A 21,177-nucleotide genomic window follows, 5' to 3' on the forward strand; every position below is an offset into this window, starting at 1 on the left:
AATCGCTTGAACCTGGGAGGTGGAGGTTGCAGTGAGCTGAGATCATGCCACTGCACTCCATCCTGAGTGACGGAGCAAAACTCCGTCTCAAAAAAAAAAAAAAAAATGTAAGTAATTTTGAAAAAAGTCCCTTTTGTATACATTTTGCACCTAAATATATATACATATATACACTTTCTCCCCATGAGTATACTTGTATGTATATATAAACATATATGTATGTTTCTGCAGTTTGTTTTTTTCATGTTACAGTGTGGGAGATTTTTCTGTGTTGGACCATAAAAGCTACCTTGTTGTTAACCATGAGAGAAATATCATAGCATTGGTGTACCACAGTTTATTTAACCTTTACCTTATTGATAGATATCTAGATTGTTTATTGTCTTGTTTGTCTTAAAGATTATTATAACAAATCTTGGTCGGGTGCAGTGGCTCATGCCTGTAACCCCAGCACTTTGGGAGGCTGAGCTGGGTGGATCACTTGAGGTCAGGAGTTTGAGACCAGCCTGGCCAACATGGTGAAACCTCGTCTCTACTGAAAATACAAAAATTAGCCGTGTGTGGTGGCACGTGCCTATAATCCCGGCTGCTCAGGAGGCTGAGAATTGCTTGAGCCCAGGAGGTGGAGGTTGCAGTGAGCTGAGATCATGCCATTGTACTCCAGCCTGGGTGACAGAGCAAGACTGTCTCAAAAAAAAAAAAAAATTATTATAACAGATCTTATAGGTCAGTACCAGTATTGAGTAAGGGATAGCAATGATTTACATAGGACATAAGTAAAATATAAATTAATTTGGGGACTATAACACGAAGGCTGATTATTACTAGACTTTTATTTTTGGAGAGCTAAGTCCAGAAAAAGCTGTTTGGATAGTAGAAGAATTTCTACAACTGCTTAAAAGATAGAAATGTTTTAGGCTTGGGGAAAAGATATGTTGCTTGTTTATATAACCTTCAAGAGAACAAAGATTGGGAGATTTATGCTGGAAATGGAACAAGCCTAAATGACAAGGGTTCTCCCTTCTAGTACTAGCTTTGTAGTTATCTGACTTTGAGGAAATCATTTCATCTTTTGAACTACATGATGTTTGTTATTTCCAGTTCTAAAGTTCCAGGGTTCTGTAATGGTAATGGAAGATTAGCAAATTTCTCATAGGGAAGAGCAAAAAAGCAAAAAATGATAATAAGTTTATTTAATATGCTGTGTTAAAGAGTTGTGAAACAGAATGAGATCTTATCCTGTGGATCAGGTTCAGAGGGAAACTACTGTTAGGCCACCAGGAATTGAATCTGGTTCAAGTAATGAATAGAGCGAATGACTTTGGCAGATTATTGAATTTAGAATGAAATTATGTAGGCAGAAAGTCTGGCTGAGAGTTAACCATGAATCTGAACATAAGCAATGATAGGTGGGATAGAATCTGGGTACAAGGAGAAAATGAAGAGTAAAGGAGGCCCAAATCTAGATTTGAGTAATAAAGACAGTGAGTCTTTAAAGTTTTTGTTGTAAGGGTTAAAGTAGTATTACAGGCTGGCCTGGGGTGAAAAGCTGAACATCTGCTTATGTCAGAGGCATTTTTTTTTTTTTTGAGGTGGAGTCTCACTCTTTCGCTCAGGCTGGAGTACAGTGGCATGATCTTGTCAGAGGCATTTTTGTGTGAAGTTGGCATAAGGGAGATTTTCTTTTGTATATATGTGATGATAGCCAAGTCTCTGAAAGCTAATGAAATTGACTAACATCTTAGGAAAAGAGTTTGATTTGAAACTGTGGATGGAATATTCCTTTAGCCAGTGGAAGCCAGTTTGAGGTATTCTTCAAAGAAATCCTTTGGTCTCATCTGTAATTATTTTTCCCTTTTTGCTAGGACATACTTGCTCATTAGTTTTAAGGCAAAATTTGGTGAATTTGTTTAATGTTTCCTCTAATGTGAACATTTTTTCCTCCTATTGCCATGATAATCATTTTTATAGCACCTCTGCATGTCCCCTGCAGAGCTCAAGGTACTCTGCATTTACCTATCAGGAGGGAGAAATGTTTGTTTTATGGGATTAAGTTGAGGCATGGAAAGATTGAGCTCTTCCTCAGGATTACATAACTGTGGAACCAGTACTTCATAATCTATTCCTTAGTTTCTTCATTTTGCTTCCACATGGTGACTTTTGTATTTGTTTGACCTTGTCCTTCTGAAATTTCAAATTGCTAAGGAAATGAGATGGTCCTGTGGGAAGGCGCAGCATCAGCTCCTACTCTCTTTCCCTGTCTAAAACTCATATTAGAGCAGTCTCTTAGCTAGTTTTGTCCCTGAAGCTGTTATTCTTTTGACATGTTTCCTGCCTTGTGTTTTTGAGGTGTGTGGGGGACACCATTAGGGGATGGAGGTTTCCCCTAATGACATTCATTTTCAGTGCCCTCTGTATTTTTTTTTTTTGTTTTTAATTTTAAAATAAATAGAGATGGGAGCTCACTATGTTGCCTAGGCTGGTCTTGAATTCCTGGGCTCAAACGATCCTCCCACCTCAGCCTCCCAAAGTGCTGGGATTATGAGCCACTGCACCTGGTCCTCTGTATTCATTTAATGAAAAGCTGCAGAGATATTAAGTAAAATCTCTCCACTTTGCCTAGAGCAGTTCTAGGCTGAAGTGACTTTGGCTATGCAGAAAGGATGCTAAAATCATTTCTTTACAAAGAAACTTGTTGTCATGGTTATATTTCTTTCTGTTTCCATAGCATCAGAAATAAATAAAACCTTAGACTTAAAAACAAAAACTAAAGCCAAGCCTCTTCCTATAGTTTCTTGAAGTCTTTCCTTTCCTGTAAATTTATCAATCTTCATTATGTCATATTTGACTAATTGAATGCTTAGATCTGAGAAGAATATTCATCATGCCACCCTTAACCTGGAACAAATTATGGCTGTTTTAGACAGATTCTTCTGTATTTCTTCAGTGAAAAATTTATCAGTTTTTAGTGTGCATATTTTAAGCTGGGTTTTTTATTTTTTTACTTTTTGAGTCAGGGTTTCACTCTGTCACCTAAGCAAGAGGTACAGTGGCAAGACCACGGCTCACTGCAGCCTCAACTTTCTGGGCTCAAGGAATCCTCACACCTCAGCCTCCTGAGCAGCTGGGACTATAGGTGCATGCCACCACACTGGCTAATTTTTTATAACAAATTTTTTTTTTTTTTTTTTTTTTTTTTGAGACAGCGTCTCCCTCTGCCACCCAGGCTGGAGTGCAGTGGCACGATCTTGGGCCACTGGAACCTCTACCTCCTGGATTCAAGCAGTTCTTCTGCCTCAGCCTCCCGAGTAGCTGGGATTACAGGTGCATGCCACCATGCCCGGCTAATTTTTGTATTTTTGGTAGAGACGGGGTTTCACCATGTTGTCCAGGCTGATCTTGAACTCCTGACCTCGTGATCCACCCGCCTCAGCTTCCCAAAGTGCTGGGATTACAGGCATGAGCCACCGCACCCGGCTTTTTATAATAATTTTTTATAGAGATGGGGTCTTGCTATGTTGCCCAGGGTGGTCTTGAGCTCCTAGCCTCAATTATTCCTCCCAAAGTGCTGGGATTATAGGCATGAGCCAGTGCCTGGCTTAAGTTGGGTTTTAAGTGACTTTTTTTTTTTTTGAGACAGTCTTGCTCCGTTGCGCAGGCTGGAGTACCGTGGCATGATCTCTGCTCACTGCAACCTCTACCTCCCAGGCTCAAGTGATTCTCCTCCCTCAGCCTCCTGAGTAGCTGGGATTGTCCTGAGTAGCTGGGATTGTCCTGAGTAGCTGGGATTGTCCTGAGTAGCTGGGATTATAGGCATGTGCCACCACGCCTGGCTAAGTTTTGTATTTTCAGTAGAGATGGGGTCTCGCCATGTTGGCCAGGCTGGTCTCAAACTCCTGGCCTCAAGTGACCCGCCCGCCTCGGTCTCCCAAAGTGTAGGGATTACAGGCATGAGCCACCATACCTGGCCATAAGTTACATTTTAATGGAATCTGAGAGATAGTCTCTGACCTTAAGGTCTTTTTTAGCCTACTGTTTCTGGGATTCTTCTTCCACTTCTCTCCTTGTTCCCAGGTGATAGGGAAGATGTATTTATAAATAAAGGGTAGGAAGGTATCTGTAGTATTGTCTGATTAATAACTGGCTGTTATTGTGTTGGACTCCAGCTAAACTGAGGCTTCCTGAAGAGTGGTACATTCATATACCTTTAGTTTATACTTCTTAAGGAACACTAGAAAGTGACTTGACTACATGTTTTTTTTCCCCAATCCCCAAAGTCCCATTTAATAAATGTATGTGCATTTTTCCTGTTGTTACGTACAAAACAAACAGAGAAGACACAACACTTCTTTCTTTCCAAATGAGAATCTCTTTGGTTTCTTATTAGCCGTGTTACTCTCTTGGCTCTCCTTTGCCATGACCATCTGGATCTTTTGGAGTATATAACTTTCTGTGCTTTTCTACTTTTAAAGGAAACTGGTGGTGACAAAAGAGAAAGAGAAGAAAGTGGGGCTGTATACGATCTATGTGAATCCTGCCAATACCCACCAGTTTGCAGTGGGTGGACGAGATCAGTTTGTAAGGTGAGTTTGTGGCTCTTTTGTGTCTTTGACAGTTTATAAGATTGATGCATTGTATACTACCAGGTGCTCCTTTATGGAGAGTTATGAATTTTCTAGGAATCCATTAACTATTATCTTGAATTTTTTACCATTTTCCAAAAATCTTACATGCCTTTGGAGATGTTCTGTTCTCTAACGTAACAGTCTCTGAGGGTGACTTTACATATTTTAGAGATTATCAAGTTTTAAAGAAGTTAGATGATGGTCAGGTGCAGTGGCTCACACCTGTAATCTCAGCACTTTGGGAGGTGAGGCGGGTGGATCACCTAAGGTCAGGAGTTTGGGATCAGCCTGGCCAACATGGCGAACTCTGTCTCTAAAAAAAAAATACAAAAATTAGCCAGGCATGATGGTGCATGCCTGTAGTCCCAGCTACTCAAGAGGCTGAGGCAGGAGGATCACTTGAGCTCAGGAGTCAGAGGGTGCAATGAGCCAAGATTGTGCCACTGCACTCCAGCCTGAATGACAGAGCGAGACTCTGTCTCAAAAAAGAAAAGAAGTTAGATGAATTGACCAAGGTCCTCACATGGCAGCTAAGCCATAAATTTAGGTTTACCAGCAAGTGCTATATTAGTAAATAATCTTCTACCTTTTTCATATATAAATAAACATGCACTAGAAATTTTAAATACTGGTTTTCAATTCAGAAATAGTTTGACTTGGGAGCACTTAGTGTGAACTGAGGGTTTTTTGGCTCTCACTGTCCTGAGCTACCACTTTTTTTTATCCATAGTGATATCTTTGTTACCGTGAACACCTTCTGTTAACACTGGCTCTTGAGACATGACCTAAGGAAAACAGACACTGTGGATTCAGTCTCCATATGTATTAGTTAATTTCCTCTGACCCTTAGTAATAAGCTGTATCCATCCCTATCCAGTTGGTATGTTAACTATGTTCCTTTGGGCTCCTCAGTTTGAAAGGAGAGAGAGGGACAAGATCACTAAAAAAATGAGTGACTTTTTGCTTTCCTAATGGTAAGTGAAAAGCATCATCTTCCTTTTGAAATGAGAGCACATTTTATAGCTGTATTTCCAGATTCATTTTATTAGTAAGAATCATGGGGAATAGGGTAAATTTTTAGAAAATACATGAGATGACTTTGCCTTGTTCAAGAATCCTGGACAAAACCTTGTTTCTCTCTTCTTCCCCTATTCCCATGCCTTCAAAATTCGTTTCCTCCAGTCACCAACAGTCCTTAAATGTGTAGCCATAGATTTTTTTTTTTTTTTTTTTTTAGACAGAGTTTCGCTCTTATTACCCATGCTGGAGTGCAATGATGCAATCTTGGCTCACTGCAACCTCCGCTTCCCAGGTTCAAGCGATTCTCCTGCCTCAGCCTCCCAAGTAGCTGGGATTACAGGCGCACGCCACCACGCCTGGCTAATCTTTTGTATTTTTAATAGAACCGAGGTTTCACCATGTTAGCCAGGCTGGTCTCGAACTCCTGACTTCAGGTGATCTGCCCGCCTTGGCCTCCCAAAGTGCTGGGATTGTGAGCCACTGTGCCTGGCCGATTTTTTTTATTTTGGGATAAGAAGCTGTTGATCAAAAAGGGTTGTAGTTTGTACAGATTTTCAGTTGCTACCTCCTCCAAGTTGAGCATTCACCAAAATTTCAAGTTGGAAGTTCCTACTTAGAGCTCCAGATTACTTGAAAAGTCTGTGTCTCTAACAGATTCCACCACTAGGACCAAGATGTTTGGAGGGGAATGTAGTAGTTTGCTGTATTGAGAACTGTATTCATATGTGTGTATGTATTCATATGATATGTATATCATATTGCCTTAACCCAACGCTGATACTTTCCCAGGGTTAGAGTAAGGCTTAGAGTTTTAGCATTTCAACACAAGGAGAAATACTCAAATCTTTTGTCTCTTATCAGCCTCAATATCCTCTATTGGCTATTTAGTTGGCAGAAGTTATGTGAAGATTTTTGTTTTTTTTTTTTGAGACAGAGTCTCACTTTGTTGCCCAGGCTGGAGTGTAGTGGCTCGATCTCGGCCCACTGCAACCTCTGCCTCCCGGGTTCAAGTGATTCTCATGCCTCAGCCTCCCAAGTAGCTGGGATTATAGGCATGTGCCACCTTGACTGGCTATTTTTGTATTTTTAGTAGAGATACGGTTTTGCCATGTTGGCCAGGCTGGTCTCGAACTGTCTTCAAGTGATCCACCCGCCTCGGCCTCTCAAAAGTGCTGGGATTACAGTTGTGAGCCACCGCGCCTGGCTATATGAAGATTTTGAGGCACACTGATCCTACACAAGCAGGTAGCCCTTTCAGCACTCCAGCTCTTCTCTGACATTAGGTTATACTTCTCTGGCACCTCTCCTGTGCAGCCAACTGAATGTTTTGAGGTTTCTCCTTTCTTATTCTTCCTTTGAAAGAACCCAAACAGCTCATCTTCTGGTATAAATTTGAAAACATTTTTGCTGAATATTATATATCATAACATCATTAACTTTCACTCCTAGCCTAAAGGAATTACTTTAAGGGAATACAGAGAAATAGCTTAGTCATCCTCAAGGCTTTTGCCTCATTAATACTGAATTTGAGTTTAGGGTTATTAAAAAGTATTTAAGGGAAGCTCTGGGGAGACATGCTTTTTGGCCTGTGGCCAAAAAAAAAAAAGTATGCAAGTAGAGGAGGTATAGGTGTGAGTCCCTACTACACCTGCTAAGCTAAGCTAATTCCTGCTTAGTTTAGTTTTAAGAATTTATCTCGGCCTTTTGGCTAAGATCAAGTGTAGTTTTAAGAATTTATAGGAGTAAAGAAAGAGAGAATATATCAGATGAATCCTTTAGTGGTAAATTTGGCTGACATGAAAATTTATTGCTAAAGGATTAAGTATAGGCCCTGATTGATGAAGCACAGTCAGTAAATCATCTCTTCATTCCCCAGTTCTTAAGCCAACATCAGCAACACTGAGAGAACATTAGATTAAAGGCAGGTACAGAAGAAAGACTTAGGGTAACAAGTTAGTGGGTGCCTGAAGGCATGTGGGAAGAGATGTGGTAAAGGTGTGGAGAGGATGCTAAAACTATTCCTTACGTGACTTAAAATGTCAAGGGGCTTGGTGTGGTGGCTCATGACTATAAAACTAGAGCACTTTGGAAGGCCAAAGCTGGAGAATAGCTTGAGGTCAGGAGTTCAAGGCCAACTTGGGCAATATAGCAAGACTATGTCTTTACCAAAAAAAAAAAAATTAAGAAAAAATTTTAATTTTTTAATTAATTAAATATCTCCAGGTGTGGTGGTATGCTCCTGTAGTCCCAACTACTTGGGAGGCAGAGGAGGATCTCTTGAGCGCAGGAGTTTGGGGCTGCAGTGAGCTGTGATTACACCACTGCACTCCGTCCTGGATGACAGAGTGAGACCCTGTCTCAAAAAAAATAACTAAAAGTAAAATATAAACTATCAAGGGCCTATCATATGTTCAGAAAATAGTAGGAAAGTTTGTATTAATCTTTCTATGCTTACTGTCCATCACAGGGCTTGACAAAGTATACTGCTTGTTTTTATAAATAAAGTTTTATTGGAACACAGCCATGGCCTTCCTTTACATGTTGTTTATGACCACTTTCATGCTACAATGGCAGAATTCAATAGTTTTTATAGAGATTAGATGGTTTGCCAGTTTACCAGCTTAAAACATTTACTGTCTTGTCCTTTAAGAAAAAGTTTGCCAAATTCTATTCTAGCATCATATGTAGAATATAGTAGGTTATTAATAAACAGTTGGGGTGTAGTGGCTTATACCTGTAATCCCAGCACTTTGGGAGGCCGAGGCAGGAGAAGGAGAATCTTTTTTTTTTTTTTTTTTTTGAGACGGAGTCTCACTCTGTCGCCCAGGCTGGAGTGCAATGGCGCAATCTCGGCTCACTGCAAGCTCTGCCTCCCGGGTTCACGCCATTCTCCTGCCTCAGCCTCTTCAAGTAGCTGGGACTACAGGCGCCCGCCACCACGCCCGGCTAATTTTTTGTATTTTTTTTTTAGTAGAGATGGGGTTTCACCATGGTCTCGATCTCCTGACCTCGTGGTCCGCCCGCCTCGGCCTCCCAAAGTGCTGGGATTACAAGCGTGAGCCACCGCGCCCGGCAGGAGAATCTTTTGAGGCCAGGAGTTTGAGACCAAACTGGGCAGATGCTGTCTCCACCAAAAAGTAAAAATATTAGCCCAGCATGGTGGTGTGTGCCTGTAGTCCCAGCTACTTGGGAGGTTGAGGCGGGAGGATCATGTGAGCTGGGGATGTCAAGGCTTAAGTCATCAGTAACCTAATGCCAAAGCAAACAAGGTACTTTTCAAGTCTTTTTCTCTACTCTTGACATTATTACTCCTTCCCTGAAACACCTTCTCTCTTTGATGTCCAACCACTCCTCAGTATTGTTCATGGGTGTGTCTTCCTTTCTCCACCCATTAAATGCTGATGTTCTCCAGTAGCTCAGTCTTCAGCTCTCATCTTACTCTATACCAGGGAATTTTAACTTGAAGTACAATATTCTGTGAACCTCCAGAAAGTGTGCTTATGTGCATTTTTCTGGGGAGAAGGGACTAGAGATTTCATTGTATTCCGAAAGAGGCCAGAGATTCTAAAGGGGGAAGAGAAAATCCTCTCTGTATTTTCCCTTGGAGATCTAATTCCATTACCAATGCTTTAACTACCACCTTACACATGGATATATGACTTACATCTGTGTCTGCGGACCACACTTATTCTGAACTCTAGACTTACACCTACTTAACAAATGGATATAATTAACTGATGACTTCAGCCAGAGAAGTCTCAGTGGTGAGTTGAGGACCAAAACCAGATTAGGATGGACTGAGAGGTGAATAGGAAGTAAGGAAGTGGAAATATTGAATGTTGATTGTTCTTTTCAGTAGTGTAACTGTAAGGGGAAGGAGAAAAAAAGCAATAGTAGGAAAGGACAGTCAGCAGAAGGATTTTTAGAAAGTGGCCAGCTGGTGATGAGGAAGAGGTTGAGAAATTAGATAATCATCAAACAAGGTCCCTGGAAGGATGAAATGAAGAGCATTTTTCAAGAGATTGGCTCTGAGATTGGAGGAGACTGGGTAAGGACAGATACTGGATCTGTCTTGTTCCTCACTGTATTTCTAGCACCTAGCATAATATTTGACACATAATATGTGTGTCCTAAATATTTGAGTTTAAAGCTTGGATTAGAGAGAGGAAGGAAGGTGAAGGTGTAGTGTGTTTGATAAGAGTGAGGAAAGGAGAGGATATGGTTGGTAGTTTTTAATAATTATTGTGGGGTATGAGAGGGAGAACAGGCCAAATAAAGTTTCAAGGAGGAATTACAGACCCATTGACTTACATTAAGCATGGTTTCTGCCCGTGAGTAACCTTTTTCGGTAGGTAATGTACATGTAAAAAGCTCCATACTAATGTTAGTTGTTTCAGTGAAAATTAGCAGTACATGATATAAAACTTGAGGAGAGAGATAAACCACTTCAAACTGACAGAATTGAGGATAGCCAGTTAAAATGGGAAGTATGTGGATGAAGGATTTAGGGTTTGCCTGGCCAACATGATGAAACTCTGTCTCTACTAAAAATACAAAAATTAGCTGGGTGTGGTGATGTGTGCCTGTAGTCCCAGCTACTTAGGAGGCTGAGGCAGGAGAATCGCTTGAACCCATGAGGTGGAGGTTGCAGTGAGCTGGGGACATGCCACTGCACTACAGCCTGGGTGACAGAGCAGGACCCCGTCTCAAACAAACAAACAAACAAAAGATTTAGGTTTGGAAATGGCTTGGAAAAGGGATGCCCTTTAAGGAAGGGCACAAACCAGAAGCTTGGTTTGGAAAATGTTGTTTATCTGCATCCAGCTGGCAGTTTCCTGCCACTACATCAAATTGCAGCTCTTCAAGGGATTCGTTTGTACATTTTTACATTTTCATTGCTTTTCCAACTGTAGGATTTATGACCAGAGGAAAATTGATGAGAATGAGAACAATGGAGTACTCAAGAAGTTCTGTCCTCATCACCTGGTAAGATTCATGAAGGGCCAGTTGCTCCAGGCTTCCCTGACTCAACCCCAAGGCTGCACCTGAACTTGTTGGTATGGTGGGAAGAGCTTGGACTTTCAAGTCAGTCATCTGGATTTGAATCCTGGCTTTACCACTTACCAGCTTTGTGATCTTGACAGTCACTTCACTTCTGATAGCCTCAGTTTTTTAATCGACAAAATAGAAATAAAAATAACTGCCTTGCACCTTGATGGTGAGGCCTAATGAGACAGTGTACATAAAATGGCTAGCACACGGATGACAACCAAAAGAAAGCCCCAAGATGCTACCCCCTGAGGTGGTCATGTTTCATCAGTTGTACTCCTGTCTCTGTCTGTCTTTCTCAAATCTCTGGGAGAAGATATAGGGGAGTTTGAAGGAAAAGCTGTTTCCTGAAGATGGTATAACAAATGGGGGGGGTGGGGCATCAGTCAGTATCTGCTCCTTATTGCAGGTGAACAGTGAGTCCAAAGCAAACATCACCTGTCTTGTGTACAGCCACGACGGCACAGGTACGTGAGCAGGGCCCAGCTCCTAGGCTGGCATGCCCCCTCTGTCTAGGGAGCTGCTGAGCCAGTGAGGTATGTGCCCTCCAGTGCTCACCACTGTGCTATAGCTCCAAGTAGAGCAGCTGGGGAGTAACTGCTGATGGTGAGCACATAGCGGGAGGATACAGCAGATGACCCTTGGAGATGCCAGGTACCATTTGCAGAATGCTGCAGATGATATTTGGCAGGGCCTGTCCTGAAGCCCAGGTTGCTTGCCTGAGCAGGTTCTTATGCCTTTGACTCATTCCTGAGTTAATGGGTGTGATCTTTTTGAGCATTCTGCTGCCCCTGGGTTGGCAGTGTGTTCTTAGTCTACCCTGTACAGTCGGACTTGCCTAGTGTTCCAAATAAGATGGGTGCTACACCTGGGTATTTGGAGGGGGCACTACTGGCAAGAAGCCCCACCCCAACCCCCACCTCCTGGTCCCTGCTTTTTTCAGCCTTTGCCTTCACTGCTATGTTCTTGTTCTTGGCAGAGCTCCTGGCCAGTTACAATGATGAAGACATTTACCTCTTCAACTCCTCTCACAGTGATGGGGCCCAGTATGTTAAGAGATACAAGGGCCACAGAAATAATGCCACAGGTGAGACTGTCTTCCTAGGTTTCTTTGGCCCAAGGCTGTTGGCTTTGGAGAACCACAGTGTCTTACTCAGGTTATACAAATAGAAACTACCTGCCTGTGTTGCCATGGGCACTGAGGGGTTATCCTGAATTGGGCTGGAGTTTTCATGTTTTCTCCACTATGCTAGAGGAGAAAGCGCTCAAGAGCATCTCTTGCCACTCCAATAATGTTGCTTCTAATTGGTTTGGACATAAGGAGACTAGACTAACTGTTTTTAAGATTTCAGGCAACTTCAAAATAAGCACAAATGCCTTGTTAGGGAGTCAGGGAAAGCCCTCTTTAGTCAGTGGTCCTGAATTGCTTAAAATAGGGAGTGACCTTATACTTCTAGGAGGGAGGAGTAAACGATTATTTTAGATGAGGCAGAAGAGGAGGAATGGTGGTAGTAACTAGCCCAAGATTGGCCTGTTTTGTTCCATGTCTGTGGTTCCCAAACTTTGGGGCACATTGAAATCATCTGATGTTTTTTGTTTTGTTTTGTGTTTATGAGACAGGATCTCACTCTGTTGTCCAGGCTGGAGTGCAGTGGTGCAATTGTGGCTCACTGCAGCCTTGACCTCCCAGGCACTGCAGCCCCAAGCTCCCGGGCTCAGGTGATCTTCCCACTTCAGCCTCCGGAGTAACTGGGACTACAGGTGCATACTTCTACACCTGGCTAATTTTTGTATTTTCTGTGGAGATGGGGTTCCACCATGTTGCCCAACCATGCTGGTTGGGCATAGGTTCCACCATGCTGGTCTCTAACTCCTGGGCTCAAGTGATCCGCCTGCCTCGACTTCCCAAAGTGCTGGGCATGAGCCACCAATCCCAATCCTGGTGTTCTTTTAAAAATAACAGTTTGGCCTTAACCCCATATATTCTGATTTAATAGGGATGGGCTGCAACTTGAGCACTGAGATATTTAAAAACTACCCACATGATTCTAATGTCCAGAAAAGTTGAGGAATCATTACTGTATTGTTACCACTCCTAACAGATACCTGTCATGATTTTGTCTTGGAGATAGCAGTTAGAGATTAGTTTTATTTTTTTTTCCTGAGCTGGTAAGAAAAGAGGGAAAAATCTGTTCTTGGATCTCAGTTCACAGGCAGATAAAGGAAGGGTGCCAGTCTCATGGCCAATATTGTACTGACCATAGTCATTGGAACTCTTGGCTTTTACTGATTCCGGAGAGTGGAGCCCTGTTAATGGTAGCAAGCACAGATCACTTGCTTCTTGAGGCAGTTGTGGCATATACCTTCATCAGTCTCAGATCAACTGATGACCCCAGAAATATTGACAAGGTACCAATGAAGTCCACATATCAAAGATAATCCTAGGCCATAAGACAGTGCTGCCTAAGAGTAGGCAGAGCTGGGACGATTCAGGGTGGGACAGGTAAGGGATTAGAGAGGCCTATGGTTACTTGATAGGGTATAAACTTACAAGACTGAGGCGGCTGCTAAAAGACTGCAGATTCCTCTGCCCTGAGGAGCGAGCTCTTTGGGAGAATATAAATCATCTCTGGGACTGGTGTGATTCTTATAACTATCTGTTAAACATGCATAATCTCTTGATGTGTATTGAGAAAATGAAAATAATTCTTTGGCCCTCAGCTGATTGAGAGTTCGTGAATAACTAAATTCCCTTTGAGATGAATATATATAGGCCTGATGCCAACCCTCATGTGGTTTGTTCCCTCATTTATCATTTCAGTAAAAGGCGTCAATTTCTATGGCCCCAAGAGTGAGTTTGTGGTGAGCGGTAGTGACTGTGGGCACATCTTCCTCTGGGAGAAATCATCCTGCCAGATTATTCAGTTCATGGAGGGGGACAAGGGAGGCGTGGTGAGTATGGTGTGCTGAGCTGGCTGGCTCCCTAATCTCTCCAGTCATTAAGGTAGGTTTTAGCAGGGACACTGAATTCTCACTGTGACTACATGATACCATGTTTTAGAGGTCCAGCCAGCCATAAAAGACTAGTTAGCCTGGGGGTGCTGAGTTTTTGATGGAGCATTTTCTTCCTGTTCCTATCTTCTGTCCCTGTAAAGCACAGTTTATTGAGACAAGAAAGGGATCTTAGGGAAGAACCTCTGTCCTGTCCTGAGTGATGTAACTTACCTCTAGGCATGCACCTTTTCCAAATGAAAAAGCATTAGTGTTCAGGGCGCACGCTCCTACACAAGGCTAAAGATTTCTCCATGTCTTTTCCCTTTAAACTAAACTAAGTAGTGATCTTGGCTGGATCTTAGATCAGCAGATAAAAGCTATAAAGAGCATTTTTTGGACCGTTGGGAAAATTAGAATATGGTTTATATATTAGATAACATGGTATTCAATATTAAATTGATTTGATTACTTAGGAGAATATTCTTGTACTTATACATGTTGAAGTATTTAGGGGTAAAATGTCGTGCTTACATTCAAATAGATAACAAACACATATAAATGTGTACATATAAGGAGAAAGCAAATGTGGCAATTTTTTTTTTAGTAGCTGAGCAGTCTGCTTGCTGTATAACCCATGATCATATCATAGTCTGCCTGTCCTTTGAGTTCTGCAGCTCTCTGTGGAGTTTGGGCAAAAAGGAAGAGTGAGAATCGAGTTAGGGAATGAAGAGCGATCAGCTCTTAAGAAGTATCTGGTTAACCTTATCTTTTTTTTTTTTTTTTTTTTTGGAGACCTAGAATTAGGAAAGAGTTCAATTGCTTTCTGTTACAAGGTTTTTGGACCACAGGAGATGGGGAAAAGACAGTTTGGAAGACTAAATTATACTGATTGCCCAGAATAGTCTGGTTACCCAAGGCCTCTAAGGAATGACTGAGACAGCTTAGTCTCTCTTCCTTTTTATTCCTTCTTAGCTGTGGGGAACTTCAAAGAGCCTAGCCATCTCTTGATGAGGTTTTTTCAGAGAGTGGTTTTAGAATTTAGAATGGTTCCTTGCAATCAGGATCCCATTCCTTATGTTTTTCTTGCCCTGGTAAAAGGGTATTTCAAATTTTCTTCTGGTTTCCTCTAAATTTTGGGGACCTGGGACCTGCATAGATCTAGGGTTTTTATGGTTTGAATACAAATGGAGAGGATTCTAGAAGTTCGATGTGTGTCTCACTCTTCCCTGCTTCATTTCCAACTCTTCCATAGGTCCCCTGTGTCATCTGCAGTGAACAAACCCAAAACACTTGAGTCTTAATGGGAATTATGCAATAGGCATTTAGAGAAAGGAAGTCAGAAGGGGCCAGTGAATTTTTTCTTGACATAAGCTATTGCCTTGCATTCTGTTCCAGAGAGATGCAGGGCTGAATGCCCTCTCCCAGGCCAGCATTTGTCCATTCTCCAAAAGCATTCTGCAGGCCAGTTTGCTTTTAGCTCAGCCAATGCCAGGGTTTGATGAGTAACCCATTTGCCCAGGTGAGGAAGGCATCTACTTGGGATGGGTGGGCCCCAGGCCTAAGTTTTAGTGGTCCTAAGAGTAAATGAGTAGAATAAGAGATATAGAGGCTACCCCTGAAGCAAATTTCCTTACATATTCTTGTCTCTGTGTAAGCTGAATGATCGATGTGGTCTTTTACTTGGCTCCCTCCGTTCTGTTTTTTGGTCCTAATTTTCCAGCAGTGGGGGTCACCAGGCACTAGTTTCAATGTAGTAGACTCAGCAGTTCTATATCATGCAAATTGTAAACATAGAGTAGAATTTAATTGTAACGTAGAATGTTAGAACCAAAGATCTTAGAAGTTATTTTCTACCTTGCCCAGATCTCCTGACTCTGATTTGAGGATCTTTTCTTTGTTCCCATTCAGCTTCACAGGGACAAGGGTGGGGGGTGGTATCAGAGGACAGCCCCTTAGTCTCCCAAGAGCACTTTGATGCTTGATCCCATTCTCTACATTCCCCCAGCCCAGTCATCTAAGGCCAGAGCTCTTTTCTCTGCTCAGGCATTATTGACAGGATAAGTCCTGGCATTCAGACAGGTCTGGTGAAGTGACCAGGTACTCTGGCCCAGAAGTTCTCTGTCGGCTCCCCCCGCAGGCTCCAATTCAGGTACTGTATGTTATTCTCTTGTTCCTCTTGCCACTGGCTTTTTCCTTAGTCTTAAGTTCCAAGGAATTGTTCCCCTGTGCTTTTTTATTTTGCTGACTTATTCAAGCAGAGCTAGCTCAGAGTACAGGTCTGTAACAAGGGCTTATTAGGAGATAGATGAAAAAGTTCAGGTTTGTGTGTGTAAGTTGTCTATTACTATAGATAGATACTATTCCAGGCATTGGAGTTTAACTGCACTGCCTAAAAGAGCCCAAAGATAAACTTCACAATAGGCTGATATGTGGAATGGGAGGAGGAGATAAAGAACAGGGTTTCTGTTTTATTCATAAGCTCAGTCTTAGCTTCAGTCTTTTCTGAGCATTTGTTTATTTGTAAGATGGAAGTCAAAGTAAGTGGGAAGTCTGTAGGTCAGCTCTGTTTTCCATGCCTGCCCTTGACTTCTCCTCAGCTGTTCTCTGCCTGTGCAGGTGAGGCAGGGGAGGCAGTTGGTCCAGAGAGAACTAAAAGAAGTTGTTCTCTTGGACTATAGGGCCAGCTGCAAGGCAGGGTGCCTTTCCTATGTGTTCCTCTTTTCACTGAAAGACTCAAAATGCTTTAGCAGCTAAATCTGAAACTAACTCTTCTGGATGGGGTAGGAACTTCCCTGCCCTTCCCTTAGGGAAGCTCATGTTCCAAGTCAGACAGCAGGGGGCATGGGTGCCTTTCGGACAGAAGGAAACTGCCTAAGCTAGAAGGCCTGCCTGTTGTAGTTTATTTCTTTTGCCTTGTTCAGTGAATTTACCCAGAGGGTGGCTGAGATTGAGGCTATGGGAGCCCCAAGAAGCTGCTTTATTTTAATGTGCTGCCTTATAGCTGAGCCTGTTGTGCTCAGGGCAGGTAGTAGGATGTTCCCCCTGAGATGTGCAAGGTTCTCTCAAGCAGACATGAGCCTTCATCACTCCCACCACTCCCTGCAACTCAGCCTCTTCTTCTCAGCCTGTGCCTTCCTCCAGTTCTAGTAAACAGTGCCAAATGAATATAGTTGTTCTCCGACTCTTCTCTGGGGGTTCATTGGCAGCTGCTGCTTTCTTCATTTTTTAAAATTTATTTGCCACTTGGTGAAAGCCACTGAGATGGTTTTTTCCAGCCTTGGGCAAGTTGGAGCTTTGGAATCTGGAGTGAATGAGGTCATCTGGATTTCATTGTCTTCTTATGAAGCCAGTAGTAAGCTTGAGCAGTCCACTCACCCACCCCTAGGGCCATATCTGGGGATGAGGCCACCCCTGACCTATACATAGGAAATGATTGATGTGCCTGGTCTTATACCCAGTCTGTGTCTGGTTTCTCTACCCCCAGTGCCCTTTGGCTTAGGCTCAGGATGGGTGGGCCTCCCTTCCCCAGCAGCTGCCTCAGCCCTGATCAAGGGCAATTATTTGGCTCAAGGTGAGTAGTGGTTTTTAAACCCTACTCCCACACGCGGCTGAGTCTGTGTTTTCCTTTCTTCCTGACCAGGTAAACTGTCTTGAGCCCCACCCTCACCTGCCTGTGCTGGCAACCAGTGGCCTAGACCATGATGTGAAGATCTGGGCACCCACAGCTGAAGCCTCCACTGAGCTGATAGGGTTAAAAGATGTAAGTGGCTGACTGCAGAAGTTATTTTCTTTCTGCTTATCCACGTACTGTTGATTCTTATTGTCATAGGGAGGAATAACTTGCTGCCCGGTTCTTTAAAGGCACTGCTCTAACACCCTCCCCCACATTCCTGTAATTTCCTCTGTAGGAGTAGTCCTGCTCCAGGGGGCAGCTGTGAAGTGGCACTAATTTGTAATAGGATGGGGATAAGGAGCATCTCTAAGAATTATTCTGTATTAAAGCCTGCCACCTTTGCAGCAGCTCAACCTAGGGCATCGTTTCCTAATCTAATGTAGCTCCACTTCAACTTAAGGGAAGCTTTTATTGGGATAGGAGATCAGCCTTCTTGATCAGGTCCCGGGTTCCTCTTCATTGCTGCCCCCTCTTCCCAACCTTTTTGGGTTCCAGGTGATTAAGAAGAACAAGCGGGAGCGGGATGAAGATAGCTTGCACCATACTGACCTGTTTGATAGTCACATGCTGTGGTTCCTTATGCATCACCTGAGACAGAGACGCCATCACCGGGTAAGCTGGGGTTGGAAATGAGTTCCCAAGGGAGTGACCCTTTTAAGAGAGCTAAAAAGTTCCAGAGTAGTGACTTTAAGGAGTAATCAGGTGATCTTGGTTGGATTTCCTATCCATTGTCCTCTATCCCCATCAGATCCCTGATATAGCCTTGGAAGAGACATCAGCAGAAAAGGGTGGTATCTACTTTTGTCCATTGCCGTCCATGTGTAATGCTATCTTCATAAAGGCAAAGGCTGGAGGGTGGAGGAGGGAATTGAGAAGAAATAACAAGTCTCAGTGTGACCCTTCTATTTTTCCTCTTATGCCAAAAGAGGCCTAGTTCAGGGGTTGGCAAACTGGCACTTGGCCTGCTGCTGGTTTTTGTAAAGTTTCATTGGCTTGCAGCCACACCCATTCTGTGTATTGTCTGTGGCTGCCTTCACGCTACAATGAGTTGAATAGTTGCAATAAAGACCATATAGACCACAAGTCTAAAGTATTTACTATCTAGCCCTTTAAGAAAAATTCTGCGGCCAGGCGCGGTGGCTCACGCTTGTAATCCCAGCACTTTGGGAGGCCAAGGCGGGCGGATCACGAGGTCAGGAGATCGAGACCACAGTGAAACCCCGTCTCTACTAAAAATACAAAAAAAATTAGCCGGGCGTGGTGGCGGGCGCCTGTAGTCCCAGCTACTTGGAGAGGCTGAGGCAGGAGAATGGCGTGACCCCGGGAGGCAGAGCTTGCAGTGAGCCAGATTGCGCCGCTGCACTCCAGCCTGGGTGCCTGGGTGACAGAGCGAGACTCCATCTCAAAAAAAAAAAAAAAAAAACAGGAAAAATTCTGCTGATCTCTGGCCTAAAGCATCTAAATTCTAGCTAAGACCTAACAGGCTTGTCCTTGTTCCATCCAGGGAAGTTACTAACAAGCCTTTCCCATCCACAGCGCTGGCGAGAACCTGGGGTTGGGGCCACAGACGCGGACTCTGATGAGTCTCCCAGCTCCTCAGACACATCGGACGAGGAGGAGGGCCCTGACCGGGTGCAGTGCATGCCATCTTGAGGCCTCATACCTAGGTGGGGCAGGCTGGGGCTGCCAACCTGATCCTGCCTGGGCAACCCTTTCCTGTCCCAGGCCCTACATTCAGCAGAAACGCACTTTGGACTTTTTGCTTTAGATAAAAGAAAGACATCCCAGGAGAAGGACAAACCTCAGAGGAGTGAACCAACAAAGAGTACCTAGGAATGGGAGTTGAGCCCTGGAATGGGGCTCCATGGAGAGGTGCATAGGACTCAGCAGAAATGGCCTCTCCCCAAAGCCTCTTTTTGAGAGGAGAGGGAAGCCTATTTTGTTAACTGGTTTGGGATAGGGAATGGGGTTTCTTTTTCTTTAATCTCCCTTGTTTCTTGGGCTGGGGGATGTGGGGAGAACAACTGGCTATTCAGTACCAAGGGGCCAGAGTGGAGGGTAGGAGTGCCACTCTCTCTTTGGTTTAGGTTTTTGACCTTTTCTTCCTTTGTTTTTTGAAAGTATATGACAGTTGGTTTTTCCCCCCTCAGCAACCCCATCCCAGAATCCGATTTTCCTGGGAAGTCCTTAAAGCCCCTAACCATCCCACACTCTTCACTTTCCTTTCCACCTTATTCATTCTCTGTACTTATCACAGTGTTTTGCACTTGATTACATATCCTTCACTCTCTTCTCTTCATCCCATCACCCCCTAAATAGGTCAGGTGAGGGAGGTTGGGAAGAGGTGGGAGGAGGGGCAGAAGTGAAGGAAGAATAGGAAGGATATTACCTCTTCTGTTATTTTTTTAAAAAACATTGTTTGGTGGCAGCAATCTCCCTGTCCCTATCACTGTTAGAGGCCTAATTTTATATCTATAAATATATTAAAAAGCAAGTCAAACTTGGATGTATCAAGGTAAAATTATTGTCAAAGTTTAAATACCTATATATTCTCTATGAATGCAATAAAGGGACTTAAAGAGTGAACAAGAGTAATGGTGTGGAGGTGACACCTGGGGTCAGTTTACCTCTATGTATGGTCACTAGAGATTGGGACTTACCCTTTAGGTTTTAGGAGGCTCAAGAATGGAAGGATCCTCATTTCTGCCCTTCCTGGTTCCCTGCTTTGGTGTAGGGGTTGGGAAAAACAGGAAATCCTCTCAGCTCTTTGCCTCAGATCTCCTACCTCTCCTTAAGTCTTGTAGCGGGTTCCAAGGATGGCTCTTCTAACCAGAGGCTGGCCTGTCTTTAAAACTTAACTACTTTAGGATGGTGCCACCACTGCAGACTATTGTGGTACTTTGTGACAGAAGACATGTACACACACACCACACACACATACATACTCACTCTCTCACTCTGTCTCTCTTACCTTTAGCTGCTTGATCTTTAAGCCATCCAACTTCATGCCAGTTCCCTTCTTTATAGAAGAGTGAAGGGAAAGACTTCCTGGGTTTGACTTAAACCTCCACCTCTTGACATGTTAGGATTGAGGAATAAGTCATTAATCTAAGGACTGATTACAGTGGCTGGAGCTTGGGCACTTGTCTTATCACTGGTCACTGAGTCTGAAAGTCCCAGCTGAATTCTTGCCCTTAAGTGCTTTTGCTGCTATTTTTTTTGCCCCCAGTTTCCACAAGATCCAATCAAGAATTCTGTATCCTGGGACAGTCAGATTCTACTAAATCAGGCCAGGAAGGAGGGGAAAAGAGTGAGAGAATGGTATTTCCAGATACTTCTTCCTCCTGCCCCTTTTCCCAGCAGCTCTCAGACGAGATGTTGGCTGCTGTACTTACTCCCTGAGGTAGGGAATGTGTGGTGATCGAGTGGTCTGTGTTCCTATTGCTGGTGGGGTGATAGGGTGGGCTAAAAACCATGCACTCTGGAATTTGTTGTATTTTCTCCCAGTAAAGCTTTTCTTCTCCTGACTGCTGCTCTGTGTGGTATGTGGTCCATTTATTCACAATGGATGGTTTTTACTCCTCCTAATGTAGGTACCTAGCCTTCCCGTCTCATTCTGCACATGATACAGTGTTAGAAAGTCCATTTTGGGATACCCGTATTTCCAGTCCTTGCGCTCCAATTGGAGACTGTTGGAAGTAGGATACACTCCATTTAGCTCGGTGATACTTAGGAGATTGGGTGGGGTGAGGGTATACACTTGGGGTATTTTCCCAGCCCTTGTTCTGGGGCATAAATATTGTTGCCCCTCCCTTC

The 21,177-nt window shown here is 43.4% G+C and overlaps 1 protein-coding gene across 14 annotated transcripts in view; it reads left to right on the forward strand.

The window, feature by feature from the left end:
• The window catches only part of DCAF8 (DDB1 and CUL4 associated factor 8), a 48,825-nt gene extending 27,937 nt beyond the window's left edge, over nt 1-20,888 (forward strand). For 10 of the 14 annotated variants that reach the window (XM_058439122.1, XM_032153990.2, XM_032153994.2 and 7 more), the window contains 8 exons: nt 4,473-4,583; nt 10,559-10,631; nt 11,104-11,161; nt 11,674-11,781; nt 13,516-13,646; nt 17,329-17,448; nt 17,857-17,973; nt 18,898-20,888. In XM_058439122.1, coding sequence (XP_058295105.1) covers nt 4,473-4,583; nt 10,559-10,631; nt 11,104-11,161; nt 11,674-11,781; nt 13,516-13,646; nt 17,329-17,448; nt 17,857-17,973; nt 18,898-19,014 — 835 coding nt within the window. In that variant the 3' untranslated portion in view covers nt 19,015-20,888. Of the gene's footprint in view, nt 1-4,472; nt 4,584-10,558; nt 10,632-11,103; nt 11,162-11,673; nt 11,782-13,515; nt 13,655-15,083; nt 15,838-17,328; nt 17,449-17,856; nt 17,974-18,897 lie in introns of those variants that run through there. The other 4 variants (XR_009213599.1, XR_009213600.1, XR_009213598.1 and 1 more) reach the window with 4 other exon arrangements.
• The last annotated feature ends 289 nt before the right edge of the window (nt 20,889-21,177 follow it).

This window comes from Hylobates moloch, unplaced genomic scaffold, assembly GCF_009828535.3.
Source record: "Hylobates moloch isolate HMO894 unplaced genomic scaffold, HMol_V3 SCAFFOLD_5, whole genome shotgun sequence".
Taxonomy (NCBI): domain Eukaryota; kingdom Metazoa; phylum Chordata; class Mammalia; order Primates; family Hylobatidae; genus Hylobates; species Hylobates moloch.